The sequence below is a fragment of the Propithecus coquereli genome, unplaced genomic scaffold (assembly GCF_000956105.1).
Source record: "Propithecus coquereli isolate 6110/MARCELLA unplaced genomic scaffold, Pcoq_1.0 Scaffold461, whole genome shotgun sequence".
NCBI lineage: Eukaryota > Metazoa > Chordata > Mammalia > Primates > Indriidae > Propithecus > Propithecus coquereli.
The window spans coordinates 2,347,266-2,368,543 of NW_012150408.1; the positions used below are offsets into that span (position 1 = coordinate 2,347,266).

Here is a 21,278-nt window from a genome sequence, read left to right on the forward strand (position 1 = left end):
TCTGGAAGGTTCCTAGTCAGATCACCTCCTCAGCCCTTGCCCCTCCAGCTGGGGTCCACCTTCCCTGGGCATCTCAGACCCGTCTCTCCTCGAAGCCGCAACCACTGACAAGGCCCCAAGCCATCACAGTGGTCTGAAGGAGCCCCGGCCTCATTTCCTTCCTTCCCCCCTCAAGACTATGCCCCTGGGTGCCTCACTGTCCTTAGCTTACTCCAGCCACTTATGTTTTCTCTGCCCGGTTTCCTGAACTTACCCAAAGCCCGTGCACGGAGCAGGCAGTGGGAAGGGCACTGCTGAGCACAAAAGCCCCTGCTGCCTCCCTGCACCGGGCCTCGTGCAGCAGCCCACGTGTGCTGGAGGGCCCCTGCCTCCTGCAGCCAGTCCCGGCCTGGCCAGGGGGCCATGCTGAGGAGTTGCACTGGCTTCTAGCAGGGCAAGTGGAGTACTTGGCCCTAATCCCAAATGCCAGCACTCTCCCTGGAGAGGTTCAGCACCCTAGACCAGGCCCTGGACAGCCCTTTCGTACATGGTGGAGGACAAGAGTCCAAGATCTAAGGTTGAAAGGGTCTTCCACGTCCTGACACTTCCCGCTGTGTGACCTTGGGCCAGTGACGTCACAAACCCTCTGAACGTCATTCTCTCTGTTGGTAGAATGGGTTTAATTATAGTACCCACCTCACAGGGTTGTAGGGACTCAGCGAGATATCATATTCGCTTTTTATTTGTTCATTTATTCATTCAACACTTATTTATTAGGCACCTACTAGGAGCCGGGCACTTTTCTAGTCAGAGCAGCACAGAAAACATAGCAAACCCCCACCTCCTAGAATTTCCCTCGGATGGATGATACTCCACAGAAGTCTTAGCACAGGGCCTGATACATAGTAGATGCTCAAGAAATGGTCAGGGGAGCACTGTTGTTCATACAGACATTCTTGGTCCCTGACTCAACTGCTCCTACCAGGAATACACCGTTGGGGTCAAAACTCACGGGTTCTGTGGATGGTGTGTGATCTGTCCGTGGCCAAGGAGCGGGAGCACTCTCGTGGTATTGGAGTGTGGCACCGAGCGCACAGTTTCTTTGGCATCTCCCCTCTCTTGAGGCGTCATATCCGTGTTATATTCTACTCCACAAGGCACCTATTGGTCCCAGTGTAAAACTAATGCTTCCCGCTGCACCCTTGGGTAAAAGTGTCCCTTCTGTAAGGCATGACAGGTTTCTCTTGTGGCTCCAGCACCCCTGACCCACGACCGGGAAGCCCCATACCAGGTGGAAACACACCAGATTCGAACATGGTTTATAATTAGTTCCCAGTAAATAGAGAGGTGGCTGGGGCACAGGGGAGTGGGTAGGGGAGAGCGGCTGTTATTGTTCCCATTTCACAGATGCAGGAACTTGCCCAGGGTCCCATAGCCAGGATTTTGGAGAGCTCGGATTTGAGCCCAAACCACTCTCCTTCCAGACCCTGTGCTGTTAAGCGCTGCACGTGGCCCTGTCCACCCACCGGCCTGGGGTCTCAGAGAGGAGGGCGGGCGTCCCCTAGGGGTAGGGAAAAGAGCCCAGGCTGGGGGCCAGGAGACCACCCCTCTCTGCACTTCCTCTCTCTTGCTCTGCTCCGCAGCTCTGGACGAGTGCCTTTCCCTCTCTGAGCTTCCAGTGCCTCCGTGGGAAAATAAAGTTAACCCTAAAGTGCCTCCAGCGCTAATGACAAAAGGATTGCGAAGGAGACAGGCCAGGCCAGGGGCCTCCGTGCCGCTGCCCCCATCTCCTTCCCCCTCACTGCCCTGGGTCTGGGATGGCCAGCTGTCCCTGTGCCAGGCCCAGCCGAGCTCAGCAGGGGCCCTTTGTCACCCAACGCTTGCCAGGGCCTCGGCCTCCGGTGTTGGGTGTCTGGGCAGATTGGATTCTCTCCTGGCAGCCCCACAGATGCCGCACTTCTGCAAGGGTGGCCGGGCGGGCAGGGGGAAGCTGGAGCTCCCTCCTCCTCCTGGGCTCCAGAGAGGGAGGGTCGGCCGCTGTCCATGGTGCTGGTCTATCAGGCTGCAGGTGAGGGCTCTGCCGGCCAGTGCTCATGCTAGGGACAAAGCTCTGGGCTCAGCGACGTCCTCCTGGGTGTGCGAGAGCTGTTTTCTCTTGGGGGCTGAGGGCCTTGATTAACACGGCTGGGGGCTGCGGGTGAAGGCAGGGACCTTGCGCCCATCCCCATGCCTGTGAGAGCAGGAGGGAGTGTGGGAGAAGAGGTGTATGGGTGGGTGTAAGTGGCTTGTATGGGGGGGCTCAGGGGCTGTGAACTCAGGGGGGCAGATGTCCCTGATTGTGTGGGCTTGGGTCACACGTAAACATGCTGAAGACGGTGAGAGAATCAGGGAAGCGGGGTCTGGGTGTGCTCGGAGCATGAGCACAGGTGTCTTTGAGGGAAGAGGGGGATGTTAGTTTCATGCTTAGAGTATGACCAGCGGTGACAATGCGGGGGGTGGGGCGTGTCCATCAGAGTGGTGTGAAGTGGGCCCACGTGTCGGTGCCTGTGCGTGGCAGTGAGGCAGGCCTGAGGGTGTGCCAGTTGGGGGTCGCAGGCGCCTGAGGGCGTGTGCACACCGCGGTGTGTGCTGTGAAGTCAGGTGTTACATGACATGGTAGACAGCTGGCGGCTGGGGTGGGCTGTGGAGCTGTGCCTTCGGGGGCATATTGCGGGGTGCCCGGTGGGTGCTGGCGCCATCCGATTTACCGCGTGTGCTGGTGTGTTGGGGGTTGTAGGAAACTCCCATGCCAGGGTACGTGTGTAGGCAGTGTTACTTGGTATGCTCTGTGTGTGTGTGTGCACACGCGTGCACGCACTTAAGGCCTCCCTGAGCACCTGCCCCATGAGGCTGCCAGCGCCTGACCCTTGTCACCCACTCTGTGCTTGTCCCCACAGGAGCCACTGCCCCTGACCATGTAGATGCCAGCTCCAGGGAGCAGCATGGGCCCCACTGAATGGAGACTCCTGGGTCTACATCCCTGAGCCCCCCTGGCCCCTGGACCTCACCCCACGCCCAGGGACACCCCCTGGAGCTCACCACCGCTGTCGCCGGGACCCGGAGTCGGCCACCAGGAGCCACAGCTATCCAGCGAGGGTGTGCCCAGGACAGCCACAGCAACTGTCACCTGGCAGCCTCTTGTCCAGCGCTGACCCTCGGGCCCATTCCGAGCAGGGACTGCAGCAGACATGGGTGACATGACAAACAGCGACTTTTACTCCAAAAACCAAAGAAATGAGTCGAGCCATGGGGGCGAGTTCGGGTGCACGATGGAGGAGCTCCGCTCCCTCATGGAGCTGCGGGGCACGGAAGCTGTGGTCAAGATCAAAGAGACTTATGGGGACACCGAAGCCATCTGCCGGCGCCTCAGAACCTCGCCTGTGGAAGGTAGGTGCAAGAGGCTCGAACCCAGGGCCCAGCCCCAGCAGCCACTATCTGAGTCGGCCCCGGTGGCCCTGTTCACAATATTTAACAGCAGGGCTGTCCCAGACAAGGGCTGAAGTGCCAGAACGGCCGTTCTAACGCGTGCGGGCCGAGTGTCAGCCGGTTGGACAGGGCAGGGCACGGGACCTCGTCGGGGGCCGGGGCCTAACCCAAGGCACCTGCAGGAGAGTGGCGGGAGGAGAGCCAGGTCAGGGCTGTGTTCTGGACACAGCATGCCCGGTCAGCCCCGCCGCAGGGGGCAAGTTCAGCGTCCCAGGAACCTGGGAGGCATCTGATCTCTGAGGCTGGGGCAGGAGGGCCACAGGGTGAGACCAGCAGGGAGCCGCACCTTGCTGGCCTGCACCCAGGCCCAGGAGGGCTCCTGCTGTCCACACTTAGCCCACGGTGGCTGGATTAGGGGTTCTAGCCACCCAGGCCCCATCCTCCCTCTTTCCAGACCCCAGAAACTCCCTTAAGTGGGCTTGAGCATGGAGCCTTAGCACTGCCTGTCCCCCGCAGCTGGGCTGGAATCGTGTCTGCCTCTCCCAAATCCAGGCTCTGGTTGGGGATCGCTGGGGCTCGGGGGCTGCTTGGCAGACTAGGCAGGAAGACGGGCCGTGATGGGAAGGGTGACAGATGCCCTAGGGTGTCCTGCCCTGGGCATGAGAGAGGGGCTTTCTTGCAACTGCCAAAATCAGTGGGCCTGGGATCTCTGGAGAGAGAGGGTTTCAGCTCTTGGGGGCTTTTCTGGAGGGGCCCAAAGCTAGGTCATCTGCCACGAGTCAGCGAGAAGGAAAGCCAGCCCAGCTTGGCCTCCAGAGCTCAGAGTTCGGTTACCGCCCCAATGTACCTTCCCCTCGCCGTGAGGCGGAGGAGTTCCCTCCATAAGGCCAATGGCACGGCATGGGGGTGAGGCTGTGCCCTGACACTCCCGTAACCTGCAACTTTCTGCAGAGGCTGCACCGAGCCTCAGTTTCTTCCCGTGGAAAATGGCCCAGTGCCTACCTGACAGTACCTAGTGCACACCTGGGCATACAGTAGGTGCTCAATAAGTGGCAGGCTTGACTATCTAAGGAGAAGTGGCTGGACAGTCCCTTCTGCAGGTGTAGACCACACCCTGGGAGTCAGGCGGAGTCTGGACTGTCATCCGCACACGTCCCATCCCTGTGCCCAGGCGCTGCAGGACTCTGGTCCTGAATGCGCTTCCTGCAGAGGCTGCTGGGGCCCACGGGGTCACACGTGCCTCCACCCCACTGTCTCCCAGGTGTCTGTGTCCCTCTTCGTCTGCTCTCCTGGGTCAGGAGGAAAAGCTAAGCCTGGTTCTTCTTTCCACATAACTACTCTTGCTGACATTCGGCCTGCGGACTGAGCCCGGGACGTCAAGAAACGCCTTTCTCTCGGCGCTCTTGTTTGATTTCGGTGGGGAGGGTGGGACTAGAGGAGGCAACCTTCCTTCCCAGTGTGATTCCTGCTCAGGGCTTGGAAACGGCCACACGTGCCCTAAGATGGGTGTCAGCTCTGCTTGGGGACTTCTGGCCCCAGCCCCATGTGGTCACCTACCCCTGGTTAATGGTCCATGCTCCCCCCCACCTTCAGGTTGGCTTACCAGCCTGCTGGGGGGCAGGGTGCCCGAGGGGCCTTTGCCTTTTGGATGGGGACCTGGAGATGCCATTGAGTCAGGAATTCTTAAATGCCTCTGGGCCCTGGTCCCAGAGGAGAACCTGGTGGAAGCTGTGGCCCCTCTCCCCAGAAAAATAGGCAGTCGCAAGCAACAGACGTGGCTCATACTATCGCTGCATTTCCGGAACCCCCTGAAGCCAGGCCATGGCCCTCGGGTTAAGAAACCCACCCTCCTCTTGCACAGGAAAGGTTCTCCAGACCCTGGGGGACTGAGCAGCACACAACCAAGCTTCAGCTCTGTGTAGGGCCATTGCCTGGTGGCTCTGCGGGTCCCCCACTCTGTACTGCTGGGGGAGCGTTGGGTATCTGAGGGCGGGAACCCTGCCTGCTCTACCCGCACATCTAGTGCCAAATTGGTGCCTGGCCACTGAGTCCCAGCCCATAGGGAGCAGTTCTCAGACACCTGAGCAGCCCAAACGGCAGATAATGGAGACTGAGTGCAGTAAGGGCCCTGGGACTCTCAGGAGTGGTAAGGTAGGTGGGCAGTGAAAGTCTGGGAAGGCTTCCTGGAGGAGGAGTCGTTTGGACTTGGCTATAGAGGAAAGAGAACGAAAAGCATGTAGCATGGGCTAGAGCAGTGTTTCCTAGAGGAAATTCCACAGAATACCAGTATGCTGCAAGAAGTTGGGCTTTATGTGGCAAATCAAGGACTCAGTTTTCTCATCTATAAAATGGAAAGAATAATGACAGCTCTGTTGCCCTGCTGCCTGCCGGCTATGTGGCTTTGGGCCTTTTGTCTGACCTCTCTGGGCATTGGTTTCCAAATTTTTCATGAGGACCAAGTGAGATCTCTGATGGGAAAGATCTCCGAGAAGGAGGAAAGCCCATCGTAGGGTCTGCTGGAGCTCCTGCCTCACTGGGCTCTAGAAGGCTCTCCCAGGGTGCTGGGAGGGCAGAAGAGCACAAGCATACAGACCGAGACCCGTGAGCTGGGTCCAGTCCCGGCTCTGCCGTGTACCAGCCATGGGACTCCCAGCCTCTCTGCACCTCCATTTCCTCATCTGGAGACGGGGGAGCAACAGCGACTCCCTCACAGGCTGCGGCGAGGGCAGAGTGGAGCAGGACGGCGCCTACGCGCAGGCGGCCCTGCGTGAGGGAGCCAGCCCCAGAGACGGCCCACCTCCATTTCCTCAACTGTAAAGCGGTTGTGAACGTTGAGTAAGATTAGGCCAAGTGCCCAGTACTTAGGTGCTCAATAGATGTCAATTCTTGCTGTTGTTTTCGTGATGAGCGCCTTCTCCAGAAAGGGCGGAATGCGACTCTCCCAGGTCGTCGGCCGATGTCTGCACATCTGCAGCACGTGTGGGGGGCAGTTATGCACCCTTCTTACATGTGTTCCTGTTATCCCCCTTTGCAGAGGAAGAGTATGAGGGCTGAGGGTCACCACCGCTGTTTGTGTCCGAGCAGGCTCTCAGCACAGCCCCAGGCGACACCACAGCTGCCTGTCTCCGGCTCAGAGCCGAGCACGTCCACAGACGGGCCTGAGCAGGACGGGGCCACCGGGACACGTCCTGCCTCTCTCTCATGTTCGGCATTTGTCCTGCCCTATTCGGCCCCCTTAGAGAGATGCCTGGCCCCAGCCCACCCGCAGTTTGAAAGCCGCGTGGCCCGTGCTGTGCTGGCTCCAGACCGGGACTGGGGTCGGCCATTCCCAGCACCCCCCACCCCTGATCTGCTGACGTGAGCAGGGAGCTGGCCTCTGAGTCACGCTGCAGGACTTGCTCCAGGCCACGCATAATTAGCCTTCCCATCTATGTCCAGCTAATTTTAGGCAAAAAGATCTCTGCAAGTGATAAATGGGGTCTGAGGCCAGGAGGAATCAACTCCCACCCAGGGCACCGCCTACTGCCTGTGGGGGGCGTGGGCCTGGCTCTCCCCCACAGCGGGGGACTCTCCCTCCGGTGTGGAAGTCCCATCTGGAGGCCCAACTTAGGTGACACCTGTTGGGTAAACCTGGCTCCCTGTGAGGCCGCGGGCAGCTCTGCCGCCTCTGAGCTCTGTGGCCTTTCCTCGTCCACTGCTGCTTCTGTTCCACTCTGATTCGTGCCCTTCCCTTCCGGCCTCTGCTCTTCCCTGTCCTTCCACACCCTTGCAGCCCGGGATGGTAGAGTCCCCGAGACCTGGGTTCCAGTCCTGAGTGGGTTTCTCTTCAAGGGACATGGGGAGAGTTCAACTGAACCTCTGATCCTCAGTCAACCTATCTGTGAAATGAGGATGGTAACGGGACCCCCTCGTGGGGATGGTGTGAGGATTAAATTCGATAAGCCACAGCGCAAGGCAGACCTGAGACACTTACCAAGGGATGTTCGTTATCATTGTCATTATACCCGAGTGCTTCTTTTACAAAACAACGTGTGTGGACCCCACGCCCGTGAAAACATTAGGCAATAAGATGGTGATGGTGCCCAGGGAAGAGTTGATGTGCTGTCAGAGAAAGTGGAGATGGGTGACTAGTGTTGGGTGGTCCGGGAGCCTGGGGGCAGGGGCCCTGTGTCATTCTCCATTGTCCCCAGCACCTGGTACGATGCCTAGGGGCTCTTTCCTTCGGGGAGAGAAGGAAGGGAGGGAAAGGAACAGGCAGGGATGCCCTGGGACCCTGCCTGCATGGGACGGAGGCTGAAGGCCTGGGATGGACACAGGACACCCTCTGTCACCCATGAACAGTTGGCTCCAGTTCCTGAGCCCAGCGTGGCACTGCCCTGAGCCACGGCACACACGGCCCTGGCCCCTCACTTCCTGATACCCGCTCCTCGGGCTGTCAGGGCCATGCAGACAGGTCCCTGCCGGGTGTTCGCCACATGGCATGTTTCTCGGCGAGGGGAGAAGGTGAACAAAGACGGGGCAGCAGCAGGGGTGGGGTGGGAACCGGATACTGCAGAGTATTGTGAAACGGAACCTCCAGTTAATTTTGTATGAATCCCACAGCCCGCCCAAGCAGAGGAGAGAGCAGGGCTCGGAGAGGACGGGAGAGCAGGTCATGGGAGATGGTGGGGGCTTCGTGTTGCATGTCAGTACCGCGTGGAACAGGAATGCCCCTTGGCCTGGGTGGGGCCCAGGTCATCCAGGGAGCTGGGCAGCTGGGCACCGGGAGGGGTGGGGCAGGGATGGGGTCTTCCACTCGTCATTGCCCTGTGCTCTGGTTTTCCTGTGCTCCATTTCCCCAAGGGTGGCTGGGCCCCTGGGGGCCGACGGGGAAACTGGGGCAGCCAAACTCAGTGGTGCCCCTGCAGGGTGAGGCTAGGGGTGCCAGACGCAGCGTCCCCAGGGGGAAAGCACGGACTGGCCAGAGCCAGGCGAGACCGCCTCTCCAGACCCACCCCGGGGCTCCAGAGGAAGTGACCATGCTCCATTTTAGGGCCCGGGACTCTATCGGGTATAAAGCCTGGAGGAGAAAAAATCATCCAAGTACCTAAGAGGCTGAGGAGACATAGCTGCCTTCTCGAATGGATGCAGGCAGCAGGGGAGGCATGAAGGCGGGAGAGGTGTCCCAGCCTCACCTCTGTCACTAAGCAGGTTCGTGACCTCAGGCAAGATACTTAGACTCTCACAACCTCAGTTTTCTTACCTGTGAAGTGGGAATTGTGCTTTCCCTCTCTGCCATTTGGAGACGGTGAGTTGAAAGTGCTTTAAAAGTTTTCTAGAAAAGAATCTACTTCCAATATTTACAGAGTATTTCTATCGATGAGGGCCTTATCTGATTAAAAAAAAAATCTCAAACTGGTTTATGCACAAAAGGAATTTTCTGGCTTATGCATCTGAAAAGTCCAGGGATAGGTCTGGCCTCAGGCATGGCTGGATCCAGGGTCTCAAATGTTTTCAGGAGGACTTTGTCCCTCCCTTTCCTGCTATTGTGCACCTCCACTGTCCTCTGTGTTGGCCTCATCTCAGACAGGTCTCACCACGTGGGGGCCCAACAGCTTCAGCTAACACCTCCCATCCCAGCCACCCTAGCAGCCACAGGCAGCTATTTCCTCATAGTCCCCCCCTTATATCTCAGAATAGACTCTCATTGGGCCACCTGGAGTCACATGGCCACTCCTGAACCAATCCCTGTGGCTAGGGGATGGGATAAGCTGATAGGTCAGACCCACTCACATGCTCACCCCAGAGGGGCAGAGTCAGCCCACCCAGACCACATGGAGATTGGGGGAGGGAAGAGGAATGGAGGTGCAAACCATGGGCCAACTGCGTGGAAGGCCTACTGTGTGCTGGGGCAGAAGAGCAGAGCAGACGTGTTCTGTGCTCTTGAGGCAGGCGAGGCCTGGATGGAGAGGAAAGGTAGAATTGAGGAGGCAACTGAGGAGTGAGGGAAGGATTCAGCTGCCCCAGATACAGCACGACTACAGATTCTGCGAGCCAGACCTCCGCACCATTAATGTGACACCAGGGTGAGAGCATAACTGGGACTGTCCGGGCCGACTAGGTCTGCGACTAGTGTCACAGCGATGAAGAGGCCAACTTAGCATCACGGTCCAAATCCTGGCTCTGCTGCTTTTTTTGAGACAGGGTCTCCCTCTGTCGCCCAGGCTGGAGTGCAGTAGTGTCATCATAGCTCACTACAGACGCATGCTTCCGTGCCCGGCTGATTTTTCTTCAGTAGAGGCAGGGTCTCGCTGTTGCTCAGGCTGGTCTCGAACTCCTGAGCTCAAGTGATCCTCCCGCCTTGGCCTCCCAGAGTGCTAGGATTACAGGCGCGAGCCACCACACCGACCTTGGCTCTACTTATCCAGCTGGGAAACATGGGAGCAGTTATCTAACCTCTCTGTGCCTCAGTTTCCTCATCTGTAACATGGGATAATAGTGGGGCTGTAAGGATTAAAGTAATATGTTTAAAGCACTTAGTATGTGGCACATAGTAGGTGTTATGTCAGTGTTAGCTATTGTTATTAGTCTTTGCTGGAAACTGTGTGTGACTTTTAAGGGTCACGTTAGGTTTTAATTAGTGGAGAAGAGAAAGGCTGCTTGTCAGGGAAGATCAACGGGTTTGAGCAACACAAGTGAGGCTATGGGTTAAAAAACTGTCATCCCCATGTTTGATTTGCAGTGCTTAAACACCTCCCCTCCACCACCATGGAAAAACGACCCTTTAACAGCACGGTTTGATGTGGAGCTCTGAGGAATCGCGTGCAGACGCTTTCCAAAATGCCACCCGCACATCTTTCTCAATCAACCACAAAAGAAACCCACATGGCAATCGAGCCTGCTATGCCTTGTCCCAGGCCAAGGCTGCAGAGTCTCTGCCAGGCAGACAGTTCTGCAGGCCAGAGGGTGGCGGAGGGAGCACGGGACAGGTAGGCAAGGGCCCTCCCTGCAGCTGGCCAGAGGGCTTCCAGGTGATTCCAGCAGGAGTAGGGAGACTTTACATCCACGAGCGATGCTGCTTGGCCCAGTAGGTGCTTTGTGCCGTTGGGCACCTGGAGAGGTGTGGAGAAGATGGGTCATGAGGGCGGAATTTATGGGGCCTTGCTCTAGGCAGACCCACCATGCAGAGGATCCCAGAGCTACCTGGTGGCTGTCACTGTGTGCAAACTAAGGGCCGGGCCCCTCCAACACATGATCCCCGGGTCCCCCAGCAGCTCCTCAAGCAAGAAACAAAGCCTGGAGAGGAAGAGGGGCCTGATTCTGCCTGTGGAGACATCAGTCATTGTTTGCAGAATAAACATGCACTAAGTGCTAAGTGCCTACTGTGTGCCCAGAACAGGGAAGGAACGAGGAGACCATTGACTCTGAGTCCCAGCTCCCCTATATGGGGCCTCGAGCAAGTCACTCCCTCTCTCTGAGCTCCAGCGTCCCCATCTGTAGATGGTGTGACAGCAATGCCCGCCTCCCAGACCTGAGGATGCAGGTATCGGTGAACATCCGCATTGCTTCTCCTGACCCTACCCCACCAGTCAGCAGCAGAGGTGGGCACGCTTTTATTTGTTCAACAAATACGTGTTGTGCACCTACTATGTGCAGATGTGGGGCACATGTGCTGTCCTGTAAAGAGACCTAAAAGCTCTTCCGTGTGCTCCCTCAGGAGCAGTGTCTGTGCGATGTGGCTACACGAGGGGCAGGCGGGGAGGTAGGGACAGGAGCAGGCTTCAAGGACGTCCCCTCTCGGAAACAGCAGAGGCAGCCGGGGGCAGGACGCCAGGCCTCAGTCCAGCCTGAGGGGAGGAGGGGGGCCTCCTAGTCCCCTCCCCCAAGGCCTCCCCAAAGATTCCCAAGAAAGGAGGGTGCAGGGGTGGATGTAAACCACCCCTGCCCTTAAGACTTCGCCAGTCCAGCTGTGACACTGGTCGCTAATACCAGCTGCGACGCTAGTCGCGGCCACGCTGTGGAGACTGGTTAGCGCATACTGGGCGCCTAGAGCATGCCGGGCCCGCTGCTGGGGCGTCACGGCATTATCTCATGTAATCTCCACGTCACCCTTGTGAAGCGGGAGCTGTTCTTATCCCAGCTGACGGATGAGGAAGTGCAGGAAGTGCCGCCACTGACAAGCGGCCCAGTGGACGTGGTGCCCACGCTGACTGGCTCCGGAGTGCACACACATAACCTCTCTGTCTGCGGCCTGCTGCGGTCGAAAATAACCGCGGTGGGAGGGGGTGTTCTGAAGGTTGAAGCCAGAGTGATCCCGGCCTGTCTGGGGACAGAACCAGGAGAAGCTTCCTCTCAGCCAGGCCGCGAAGGACAGGAGGAGCTGCGAGTGCAGAGACAGGCACGGGAGCACGTGCTCAGTGGGAGAGCAGGCACGAGCAAAGGCCCTGAGGCGAGGGCAGGATGTGCCTGGGGAGAGGGAGGCTCGTCGTGCCTGGAGCCCAGGACGTCTCTCAGAGGACCGAGGACTGCAGCCCGTGGGCCGCAGATTGATGTTTGCAGACTCTGGCTGTTAGCTGGTTTGTTGGCGCTGTGCGTGCAGACCGTCAGCCTGGGCGAGCGGGCTTCTGTCTGCCTACGCTGTCCGTGCGCGTGTGGGCCGGACCTCCAGCTCCGCTAGGGCCAGGCCCTGGGAGCAGCCTTCTCTAGGTGCGAGGACCGCCGGAGAACTCAGCGAATTCAGGGACACTGAGGGTTTGGGGAAACGGTCTTCGCACCGGGCTCCCCGGTGGCCCGAGGCTCCGCAGAGGCGCCACGGCCAGGGGATGCTGCGCGGACGGCGCCCGGGGCTTCCCGCCCAGCCTGGACCACAGCCGCTGCTTCTTATCCGGTGTATGTGGTGAGGCAGCTGGTAAAAAAATTTTTATGTAACAGAGAGTTGAAAAAAAAGAAAAAAAAGCAAACAAACTCTGAACAGCTCTGAAACGGGGGAACAGTGCTGCTGAACCAGCGTATCTAACAGCCCGGGTTGGGGCACAGGGCATATCAGTTCTTGTCGCCTTGGTTGCTACATCTGTGAAATGGAGCAGACGACGTCCAGCTCCCAGGGCCTGTCCTGGCCGCAGGCTAACCGAGAGAACACACGGCGGGCCTTCGGGGCCACGTGCGGCTGCGCGGGAAAAGAACTCCGGATCCACCCGCCCGTGCTCAGCCGCGCTGCGCTGGGGGGAGGCGGCACCAGCCCGACTGTGGCCCTTATTGGCCAAGACCCTCTCCGGGCTCCCCCAGCCCTGTTCTGTGCCCTGGTCTCCCCATCTGAAAAATAAGAAAGGTGGGTCTGGTGGTATCAGAGGCCCCTCCAGGCTCAGACGTAGAATTGTGAGACTCGCAGCCTCAGTGTCCCCCGCAGTGCAGCTGTCAGGCTGGCAGAGGGTGGCTGACTCACAGCCGGACCCCGGGTCTCTTCCCTTGAAAGTCAGAGTCTCTGGACCTTGAGGCCTGGGCGTGCAGCTAAGGCCCCGTCACAAGGGCAGTGCCCTGGGCCCTTCCCTGCCAGGCAGCTTTGGGGCCCTACCCACACTGGCTCCCACAGGCTGGGCTTTGCCGCTGACCAGACGTGGGCGTGCCCTGGCCACAGTTCTCTGGCTCCCAGAAGCCCAGGGGCCTGGACCCCAGTTTTCAACTATTTTTCGTCCCTAAGCCTCGGTTTCCTCATTTGTCACATGAGCTAAGGTGTGAGAAGTGTTGCTCAGTAACTGCAGCCTGGACCATCTCTACTGTTAGTGGGACCTCGGTCGTTCACCCAGCCGAGGTCCCACAAAGTCCCCGAGTTCAACCAGAGAGAGCTGAAACAGCCTCTTTCTCCAGGCCGCCTGTCACCCGAGAGGCCCAGACGGGGCGAGTAAGTTATTTATACAGGCACCTCTCACCCTGCAACGATTGTCTTACTCCTCCTGGTGCAATCCAGGCCCCTGCTGTGGTTTCAGACCCGGAGTTATTTATAGTCAGTGGAAATTAGTGCCTCCACCGATGGCTCCCTAGCACCCGCCTGCCCTAGCCACCAACCCAAAGGGAGGGTCCCCTGGAAATTTCTATGGTCCCAGCAAATGACCCCAAGGACATTTCTAGCTGGGAAGACTCTGTTCCTTCTGTGAGATAGCTTTGGACAAGATTTCAAGGAGTTGAGAGGTGGGAGCCAGCATTTCTGGCTGGAGGATCTGGGAGGGCTGCATGGAGGAGGTAGTATTTCAATTAAAATGTTTAAGGGATAGGCAGGATTTGCAGTGGGGAAGGACACTCAAGGTAAAGGGAATAGCATGGACAAGGGCACAGAGGCAAGGAAGGAGGGTATGTGAAAGAAAGAACAAGTCATTCTGTTTGGCTGGGGCTTGGGGGAGGGAGTAACTAGAAGTAGTAGTTATAACGCAGAGTCCTTGAGCATTGTGGGTGTTCCAGACACTGTTCTAAGAGCTTTACATACAGCACTACCTCATTTAATCCTCCCAACAACCTTATGAAGTAAATGCTAGTATTATTCCCATGTTTACGAATGAGGAAACCGAGGCACAGAGATGTTAAATCACTTGCCCAAGGTCACACAGCTCATGAGTAGAGGAATTGGGATTGAAATTCAGACAGGTAATTCCAGATCCCACGCTAGGAACCTCTATAGAGAGATGTGAATGTTGAGCAAAAAGTGTGGGTTTAAATGAAGAGGTAAGAGGGGGCCCCAGAAGGTTCCCAGGCAGAGGAGCAGCGTGACTAAGACAGCTGGTGGTGCGTTTGGTTTAGAGTGGGAGACAGCCCATGGGCGTCCGGACGAGAGGTGACAGGGCGAGCCCACGGCCTGGCAATGCAGAGGAAGGACCTCAAAACAGCAGGACACAGCCTGTGATTGGCGGCCAAGGGAGAGAAGTGTCAGCGCCGACTCGGTTTCCAAGACAGCAGCTGGTGGCGGGTGGCAGAGGCTGGCCAACGAGGGAGGAGCAAGGTGCGATGAGAGGTTGCCCCGGGCACCGCACGCCGGCAGGGCCGGGGGGAGGACAGCAGTGTGGGACCTGAGAAAGCCTGGGCCCGGAGGCAGGACATCTAGTGACAGAGACGTCTGCAGAGAAGTTCTGATTCTGCTCACAAGTCCCCAACCTCCATGGGCGGGGGCAGCCACAGGGGGGCAGGATCTGAGCGTCTCATTCACTGCCCTGTCACAGCACCTGGAACAGTGCCTGCCCCCTCCAGACATGTGCAGGGACGGGTTCAGCAGGGCACCTGCTAAGGACAGACCCTTGAGGAACTGGCCTACTGAGGGAGCAGGCAGCCGGCAAAGGAGAAGGCATCGGAGAGGTGGAAGGAGAGTGTTGCCTGCAGGTGTGGTGTGACCGGGCATCTCACAGTGGATTGGCAGAAAGGTGGACATGGTCGTTGCCAGGAAGCAGGACAAAGAAGGAGAAACAGCCTTCACTGAGCAGGGCAGGCTGTCGGGTGAGCCCTTGGAAAACCTCTGCTGGACAGAACAGCAGAGGGGAGCGTCCCCTGGGGCCTCGCCCCACACGCCAGCTCGTGGGATCAGAGCAGTTGGGATGAGAGCCGGAGGGACTCACGGACCCATCCATGGGACCACAGGTCTGCAGGGCCTCAGGTACCATCTCATCCGGCAATCCCAGGGTGCACAGGGGAGACTGAGGCTCAGGAGGGAAGGGACTTGCCCAGTGCACAGTGGGTACAGGCCAGACCCCAGGCCGGGCGCTGAGTCATCCCTGCACGTGGTGAAGCGGGCAGAGACCCCCTCCTGGTCTGCGTTGCAGCCTCCTGGCCCCCCGCAGGCCCTCCGTACACTCACGCCGTCCTTTCCTGCCTCTCCGTGTCAGCCGCTAGGGCTGCCACAGACTGAGGGGCTTAAACGAGGGAAACTGACCCTCTCCCGGTCTGGAGGCCGGAAGTCCCAAATAGATTAAGACAGCAGGGTTGCTGCCTTCTGAGGGCGGTGAGGGCAAGACCTGTTCCAGGGCCCTGTCCTTGGCTTGCAGATGGCCATCTTCTCCTGTGTCTCTTCCCATCGCCTTCCCTGTGCCCAAATTTCCTCTTTACGTAAGGGCACCAGTCTCGCTGTGGACTGTGGCCCACCCTAACGGCCTCATCTTAACTTAGTAACTACTTACCTCTACAATGACCCTATTTCCAAATACGGTCACAATTTTAAGGTATTGGGGATTAGGACCTGAACATACGGATTTAGGGTGGCGTGATTCAGCCCAGAACACTCTCGCTTGGGAAAACCACTTCTGCGCTCAGAGCTGCAGTTTGTCTCCTGTAAAGTGGGGACATGAACGGGACCACGTGAGGAGCGGGGTGAGGGGACAAGCCCACGGCTGTAAGGGTCTCTTCCCGAGACCCCGTCACACAGTGGGCATTAGGGAGCAGCAGTGCCGCGTGAGTTAAGAGGCAGACATCCTGGGTCTGCCTCCCAGCCGTGCCGCTTACTAGCTGTGTCGTGCCAACCGAATGACATCACCTCTCAGAACCTGTTTACTCGTCTGTGAAATGGTTCTTACTCCTGAGGAGTAAATGAGCAGGTGAGAGTCTCACACACTTAGCATGTGTGTGAGGAAAGGAAGCCCACCGGAAATGGAAACCACCATCATCATCATTATTATTATTATTATTATTATCGTTATCATCAACATCATATAGGTTAAGAAGCACAGGCCCAGAGAGGGCAGGGTCTTGCCCAGGCTCACACAGCCATCTGACTGGCACAAAACCAAATGAGAGCTCTGGTCTCCCGACCCACAGTCGCAGATTTTTTAACCCACCCCTGTGTGACACTAAGGCAGGGAAAGGAACAAGTAATTCCTAAATGGCCAACATTAGGAGAGCAATTAAGCCCCTTTCGGCTTCTCCATGTGCCTTCGGAGCGTTCCGGGAAACAGCTGTCACAGAGAACACGAAGCAGCGCGGATGCGGCTCGAGAACGCACGGAAGGTCGAACAGCCAGGCTGCGGCACGGGACGCTCTGGCAACGGCAGCAGCTCCGGGAAGACAGACACAAGGGGAAGAGGCTAGCAGGAAACATCTAGAAAGTCCTGGTGTTGGGGTGGCAGGTGTGACCGAGGGCAATGGCTTTCCCCTTCTGCCCAGGAGGTGGTGTCACTCTCAGGCAGGCGCCAGGGCATTGCGGCGCGGGCAGCAGGCGCTAGCTGGCAGGGTGACGAAGAGCTGCAGGCAGGAGGGCAGTGGTCTCCCGGCGCCGGAGCAAAGCCTGGAAAACCTAGCTCGGCTTTCCAGAAGGAAGCTGGGACCTGCAGGGACTAGCGGCATGACTCACAGAGACATGTCCCTTTGGGGAATTTGGGGCTGGGACAAATCCACTCCAGCTGGTTTTGGTCCTCGTATCCCTCGGGATTCCAGACCGTGCCGTGCTGGTGAGTGGTTCACGCCGGCTCTCCCGCTGGGGGGGATGCCCATTGTAGTGGGTGCTGATTGCCATAGCGCAGATACGGCCACCAGATCGCCAACATGGCGTCATCAAAGACAGAGGTGGAGAGAGACGCGCAGTAGCACGCCATCGTAGGGTACTTCCACCACGCAGACACAACCGACCGTCTGTCCAAGGGAGTAGATAATAGTGAAATGTAGTGAAATAACGAGGAAGTGCCTTTTAAAATATAGTTTATATAATTGCAAGTTTATGTAATTGAATTCTAATGATGGCTATAATTAACAACCAGCTTACGAAATACCTGAAAATTTAGCAATTGGCTGTCACAAGCAGGTCTGGCTGGCTCCCACAAATCACTGACTCCAGTCCCAGGAGAGAGCATCCCTGGGAGGGGATTGGCCTACCTTGGTCATGTGCCCACCCCTAGGCCAGGAGGGTGGGGACATCTTGATTGACAGCCCCCAAGACTGTTCCTGAGGGGGAGACCTGATCCCGTAAAGGAAAGAGGGAGGCCCGGGGACAGCCAGAGCTCAGCATGTGCACTTGTTTCTCTCCTTGATAATTTCTTTGGATGTATTTTTTCTTTTAAGATATCCTTTTTATTTCTTTTTTTCTTCCTTAACTCATAATTGCTTGAAGTCCCAGAGTCTTTAAAAAAGGATCCAGAACTTTAATCCTGGACACAGTGAACCAGGGATCCAGCCAGGACAGGTCCAGGGCTCCGAGCAGCTGTATCTGCCCCCGAGCCCCACTCCCCTCTCCTCCTTCTCCAGAAGCGAAGACCCCCCTTCCCCACCTGTCACTTGGGGCCACCCTCAGAGGTCCCCCAAGGGAACACAGACACCTCAGGGTGAGGAGTATCTTGGGCAGAGTCTCGCCAAGCGCCCGTGAGGGTAGATGAGGGGGATGGGACCCTCGGAGGTGTGGAGTAGCGCAGATACAGGGATGCACCCTCGAAGGCCGAAGCCTCAGCTCGGAACACAGGCAGGGCAGGCATCCAAAGCCCGGGGAAGTCGTGACTTCCCGAGAGGCCCACTGAGCCTCCAGGAAGATGCAGGATCTCAACGGCCAGGGCGAAGAACCAGAGCCCCACATGAGGACCTCAGGTCCACGTGCTGCCCTCTTACTTGGGAACGTCCGGTGGCCAGCAGAAGGCCAGGGGATCCAACTGAGGAAGGGAGGCTGAGGGGAAGTACTGCCCCATCCTCCAGCAATAGTCCAGTTGACAAGTGACCAGCAGGTCATACCCCTAGGTGGGAGATGCCGGATTGACCCCATTTTGCAGATGAGGAAATTGAGGGACAGGGGTTGACCGGCTTGCCCAATTTATATAGCTGTGGGAGTAAAACTCAGGGCTGCCTGGGGCCTGACCTCGTGCTCTTAACCATCGGTCGAAGGGGATAAGGGATCATCCCCAGGACTCTGTGTCCCCACAGAGGAGGCAGGACTCCAGCCCAGAAACCTGGGGGTTTTCGGTTGCTCCAAAACACGCTGGAGCTCAGGCCCCAAATCTGAGAGACAGGAGCTAGGGTGGAGGCCAGGAAGACCCTCGATCTGCCAACGGGGCAGCTGAGAGCTTGGTCCGGGTTTCCAGGCCTCACTCATCCACCTCCTTCTGGCCGGCAGCATTCCCAGGGTCACCCAGGCCGGGGCCTCTTGGGCTATAAGAAGATGAACCTGGAATCCCAGACCATGGGATTAGAGGCTGTCAGCCTCAGAGCCACTCGACAAAGCCTAGCCAAGGAGCACCAACCGGGAGTCCCATGTCAGCTCCTCTGCTCACTTGCTGTGTGGTCTTGGGTGAATCACTGCCCCTCTCTGGACCTCAGTTTCTTCATCTGAAAAGTGGGTCTAGGTATGCTTGCTTACAGGGTTGTTAGAAAAATTAAATGAGAATAATGTAGGCATCAGCCCCTCCCTTTTTTCATCCTCTCTCCTCCCAGCTGTTTTCCCCACAGTGGCCAGAATAAACTTAAACATAAGCCAGGTTGTGCCAGCACCTGCTCAAAACCCAGTGACTCCCACTGCTCTCAGAATGAAATCACACCCCTCACTGTGGCTTGCAGGCCCAGCGTGATCCAGCCACCACCCCGTTGCAGGAGGTCCTTGAGGACAGGCTGCCAGGCCTACAGGAGATGGGAGTTCCCAACCTATAAAAATTCAGAGCTTCCTTTAAAATTGCAGAGCTTGCCCCCTCCAGGAATGCCATTTGGGATTCCAGAATAAATTAAAGATTGCGACTGAAAATAAATGATAGTAATTATAATGTTGAAGTTGTGCTCTGAGACTATAGATATCCTGCTTCTCACTACCTCCTGCAGAATGTTGACACATTGCCTAGTAGGGTACACCCCACTCCTTAGCTGAGAATCACTGAATTCATTTATTAATGCATTTACTGCCCGTTAAAGAAGCATTTATTGAACTTCTGCTTGGTGCTAGGTGCTGTCCTAGGTGCTGGGTGTATTACAGTGACGAAAACCAACAAAGATGCTCTTCTTCACAAAGCTCCCCGCAGTCCAGGAAAAAAAATGTAGAAATAAATTAATGAGCAAGAAAATATCAGGTGGTTAAGTGCTTTGAGAGTGATTTGGACAGGGGCAATCAAGGAGGGCTTCTGTGTGGAGGTGACATTTAACCCGTGCTTCAAATTGACATGCTGGGTGCCTAAGAACTACCCTCCATGGATCACTGAGGGTGAATAATAGTGGAGTCCCTGGGGTTTTCAGACACCTTATGTCCATTTCTTGGGCTCTACCAGGTATTCTTCGAGGCCTTGTAAGCTTCACGATTTCCTTTTATGGCATAGCTGCCAAGGGGAATACACATTTTTTGCCTCCCATTTTATAGTAAAGAGACTGGGGCTTAAGAGAGTGGCTTGTCCAGGGTCACACAGCAAGTGGATGACAGAGTCAGGACTTACCTTTGGGTATCCTAACCTTCCCAGTCCTGTGCCACCTTGCCCACCCCTTTCCTTGCCGAGATGCATTTAGAGAAATCAATGTCAGAAACAGAGCCCCACAGTCTGTTAGAGCCTGGAGCTGTCAGCAGACAGAGGGGCACTGAGTGTTCAGTAGGGACAAAGGGGTCCCCACACCATAGCCAATCCCTGGGAATAGGCGTGTGGGAAAAATCCTAGGTGAGCATGATTGCAAAAAGAAAAACTCCCTGCAGAGACGCACGTGGAACGCAGTGGGTGGCTCTGTCTGTTCGTACTTTGGCTCAGCTCCTGGGGGCTCAAGTGTTTCCCGTCCACGTGGGAGAGGCAGCTGCAGCACATCTGGTGGGGAGGCAGGCACCACTCCAGCTGTTGGATTTTACACCTCCTGGAGCAAGGGCAGCTTCATCTGCCTCTGAAACCCCAGCACCTAGCAAGTAAAAGACAACAGAAGTGAGTGCGTGGGTGTTGGTGCGTGTCTGTGTGCTGAGGGCTCCCCCAGTCCACCCCCACCCCCAAGCAGGACCCACAGACCAGCTCAGCTTCGGTGGAGACATCAGAGAATCTGTCCTGGCTAAAGCCAACAGCGACGCCTCTGCCACCTCCCAGTACACTCCCTGGCCAGGCTTCCCTGTCATCCCCTCTGTCCCTGCTGTAGCAAGCTATGTCCTTTTGACCCCCATGAGAGTCAAGACCTGAGGGAGAACCCCAGGCCCACAGGGGCTGTGATCTGAGCTTGCCAGCCTCAAGGACACATGCGTAAGATTTGCTTCTGGCACAAAGCCACCAGCATCGTCTTGGGAGATCTAATTACCCAGATGAGGGGAAAGTGTCGGGCAAGTGAGCGCCAGGGTTTGGAATAATCAGTTTTTTGACTGCTGCAGTTAATGTGAGGCCAGGCTGCAAAACTGTCCCTCTCATGTTCTGGCTCCCAGGATGGCTGACTGTTTCATCTAGAACTGCCAGCTTTTCTGTCGCCCCCACCCGCCGCCCAGCACCACCACCAGGAGACTGTCCTAAATTGTCCTAACAAGTACCATCTCCGGAGCCAGCCAAGCCTCAGGCCTCGTGCAGCCACAATGTGGCAGGCTCATGGAGACCCTGTCTGAGGCTGGGGCGGGTCCCAGCCCTGGGGTTTAATTCCGAGCACTGGGGAAGGGAGGACATGGCCTTTGTTATGGCATCTCCTTTCCATCTTATCACCATCTTACAGATGAGGAAACTGAGGATCAGTGTGCCCAAGGTCATGTGCCGACAGGTTGCAGAGGTGAGACCCAAACCCAGGCCTGCCTGGCTCAAGCCCTTGCTCTTCCAACTCGTCCCAGACACTTCAGATCTTTCTAATAGATATTTTTCCCTCTTCCTATTTCATGTATCTCAATGTCAGAGCCTCTTGGAACATGTCATGCCAGCTCCATCCTGAAATTTTATCCCTGAAAAGTGCCAGGAATGATGATTTTGTGCTAATGTGTTTTTCATTAAGGG

General features: G+C 56.9%; 1 protein-coding gene across 4 annotated transcripts in view; it reads left to right on the forward strand.

Moving 5' to 3' along the window:
• The first annotated feature begins 3,141 nt into the window (after positions 1-3,141).
• Positions 3,142-21,278, forward strand: part of ATP2B2 (ATPase, Ca++ transporting, plasma membrane 2) — a 117,792-nt gene continuing 99,655 nt past the window's right edge. For 2 of the 4 annotated variants that reach the window (XM_012655143.1, XM_012655144.1), the window contains exon 1: positions 3,207-3,405. In XM_012655143.1, the coding sequence (XP_012510597.1) occupies positions 3,207-3,405 (199 nt within the window). Of the gene's footprint in view, positions 3,406-21,278 lie in introns of all 4 variants that reach the window. The other 2 variants (XM_012655142.1, XM_012655145.1) reach the window with 2 other exon arrangements.